This window comes from Opisthorchis viverrini (genome assembly GCF_000715545.1).
Source record: "Opisthorchis viverrini unplaced genomic scaffold opera_v5_6, whole genome shotgun sequence".
NCBI classification, from domain to species: domain Eukaryota; kingdom Metazoa; phylum Platyhelminthes; class Trematoda; order Opisthorchiida; family Opisthorchiidae; genus Opisthorchis; species Opisthorchis viverrini.
In genome coordinates this window covers 1,767,572-1,769,621 of record NW_008751662.1, presented here as the reverse complement: position 1 = coordinate 1,769,621, position 2,050 = coordinate 1,767,572, and the positions used below count along the sequence as shown (strand labels likewise).

Below are 2,050 nucleotides of genomic sequence, written 5' to 3'. Positions count from 1 at the left end.
CTTCTCTTCACTGTAGGGCTTTTAATACGATTATTATATATTAATATAACTAAACAAACCTTATGGTTGTACGACAGTGAAGCATCAGTGGCAACACTGATGTTGCTGTCCTTGATGATGATGATGGTGATGATGATGATGATGATGATGATGATGATTCCACCTCTTGTTGTTTATAAATGGCTTTTTTATTCACAGGGTTCATCAGAGTTACATCCTGACTCTCGGTCAGCATTAACCGGTGGTGACTTGGACCGGGTTTGTTGGGTCTGTCTTGAATCTGATCTGGTTGAGGAGCCCAACGGTAACTGGTGCAGACCCTGTAGATGTCGCGGGGCTCTTAAGTGGGTTCACCACAGCTGTCTTCAACGGTGGATCGATGAACAACAATCAACTCGAGGGCAATCTTCTCCGGTCTCATGTCGAGCTTGTGGGGCCCAGTATGAAATTATCTACCCACCGACCAGTAGGTTCATTCGTTTGTTTTGGAATAAATATCCACTAGAATACACTTATCGTTTCTGTGCAAAGCTCAGTGCTGTAATTCTGGAATTGAAATCTGCTTGATGTTGAGCTTGGTTCCTCCTGTTTACCAGTCTCCGTGTGCTTTATCCACGGTGCACCAATTTCTTTTTTTGTCATCTGCTATACTGGTCAAAACATTCAGTAGTAGTCATTTATAGTGAGGGCAATGGTTACACGCTTCAACACAGTAAGCAAGTACATGTATTTCAACTCCTGATGCTGTTTCACTGCTTTGTTTCTGACACATTGTATACTGTAGCCATGGATTTGTTAGTTATTTAGTTAGTGCCACGTTCGTCGCTTCAGCGAATCAGTTGCTTGTGTTTTTTCTCTAGGTGTTTTCTATCTCATACTGGAAGCCATGGACTCCAGAACTCGAGTTTTGTCGTACTATCTTGCTGGTGGCCTGGTAATCGGTTCGTTCTACTGGTCGGCTGTAACATATGGTGCAGTAACCGTAATGCAAGTGCTTGGCCATCAAAAGGGACTGCAGCAAATGGAGCGAATGGATCCATTAATTTTGTTGCTCACATTGCCTGTGATTCCAGTTGGCCTGCTGGTGGCTAAGGCGGTCCCCTGGGAGAACTGTCTGCGTTCATTGTGGAGACAATACATCAGTCGGCTGGGCTTTGTCCGATGGCTAACGTGTAAAGGTTTGATTATTTGGGATCGAAATCAACGAATCCAGTCTATTTTTTAAAACTATATTTCGCTTGATTTGCGGTTCTCAAAAGGTGTTTCATGTCTGTCTAAATGGACCTGATAGAGAAGTCGACAAACTCTCTTCCTCAATTCATCATTATTAGTAGCAGCAGAGGAAGCACCGTCAATTTTGACACTGATGCTTTACTGCCCAACACTCATTCTGTGCTGCATCTTTGCAGTTCTGTACTTCTGTGCAGAATCTTAAACCCTGCTGAAGGGGAAGCTTCCGTTTTAGGTTTGTGTTACATGTGGAAGTCAACCAAGTGCGCCAGTCTCTATACTGAAGTGTAATGAAGTGATAAACAAGTTTTGTGTTGAGGCATTTCGGTCCGTTTTTTTATTGTATCCACCATAAATAGCCAGTTCACAAAAGCTGCTCTCTACTTGGAGGATTAAACGGTGACTGACCGCATTACTTACCCTGAATTGCTTAGAAATTTCGCCCATCTATTCTGCTCGAATAGTAATCTGTATAGATTGATCCGGTAGACAGCGATAAGTTTGCTTTGAATTGAATGAAAGTCGATGTTGTACAGCCCACATGATCCCCAATTTCTCAAAACCAGTTACACTAACTGATGAAGTAACCCTACTTTGGTGATGCAGTCCTTCTACACCCGCTCGGGAGTTCGGTCACTTTCTGTTTGCATGGAAATTCATGATGTCTACAAGATTTTGTAAGTGGCCCAAGTTGGCCCTAAGGCAGTGTATGGGGGGTTCCAAACCACAGTGGTGGATTCACCTTTCTAGTTTTTCCATGCTCTGATGTGCGCAAGTGCGCTTGCGTTTGCATGTTTCTCAGAAGCTGCAATATATCTCA

The 2,050-nt window shown here is 43.2% G+C and overlaps 1 protein-coding gene across 1 annotated transcript; it reads left to right on the top strand.

Annotated features, from left to right (window-relative positions):
* Positions 1-198: 198 nt before the first annotated feature.
* Positions 199-1,526, top strand: T265_12587 (hypothetical protein; the record flags this gene model as incomplete). The annotated part of the gene is made up of 2 exons (XM_009164508.1): positions 199-466; positions 861-1,526. Coding segments are annotated over 2 exons (633 nt in total), but the record flags the coding sequence as incomplete, so codon positions are not given.
* Positions 1,527-2,050: the final 524 nt, after the last annotated feature.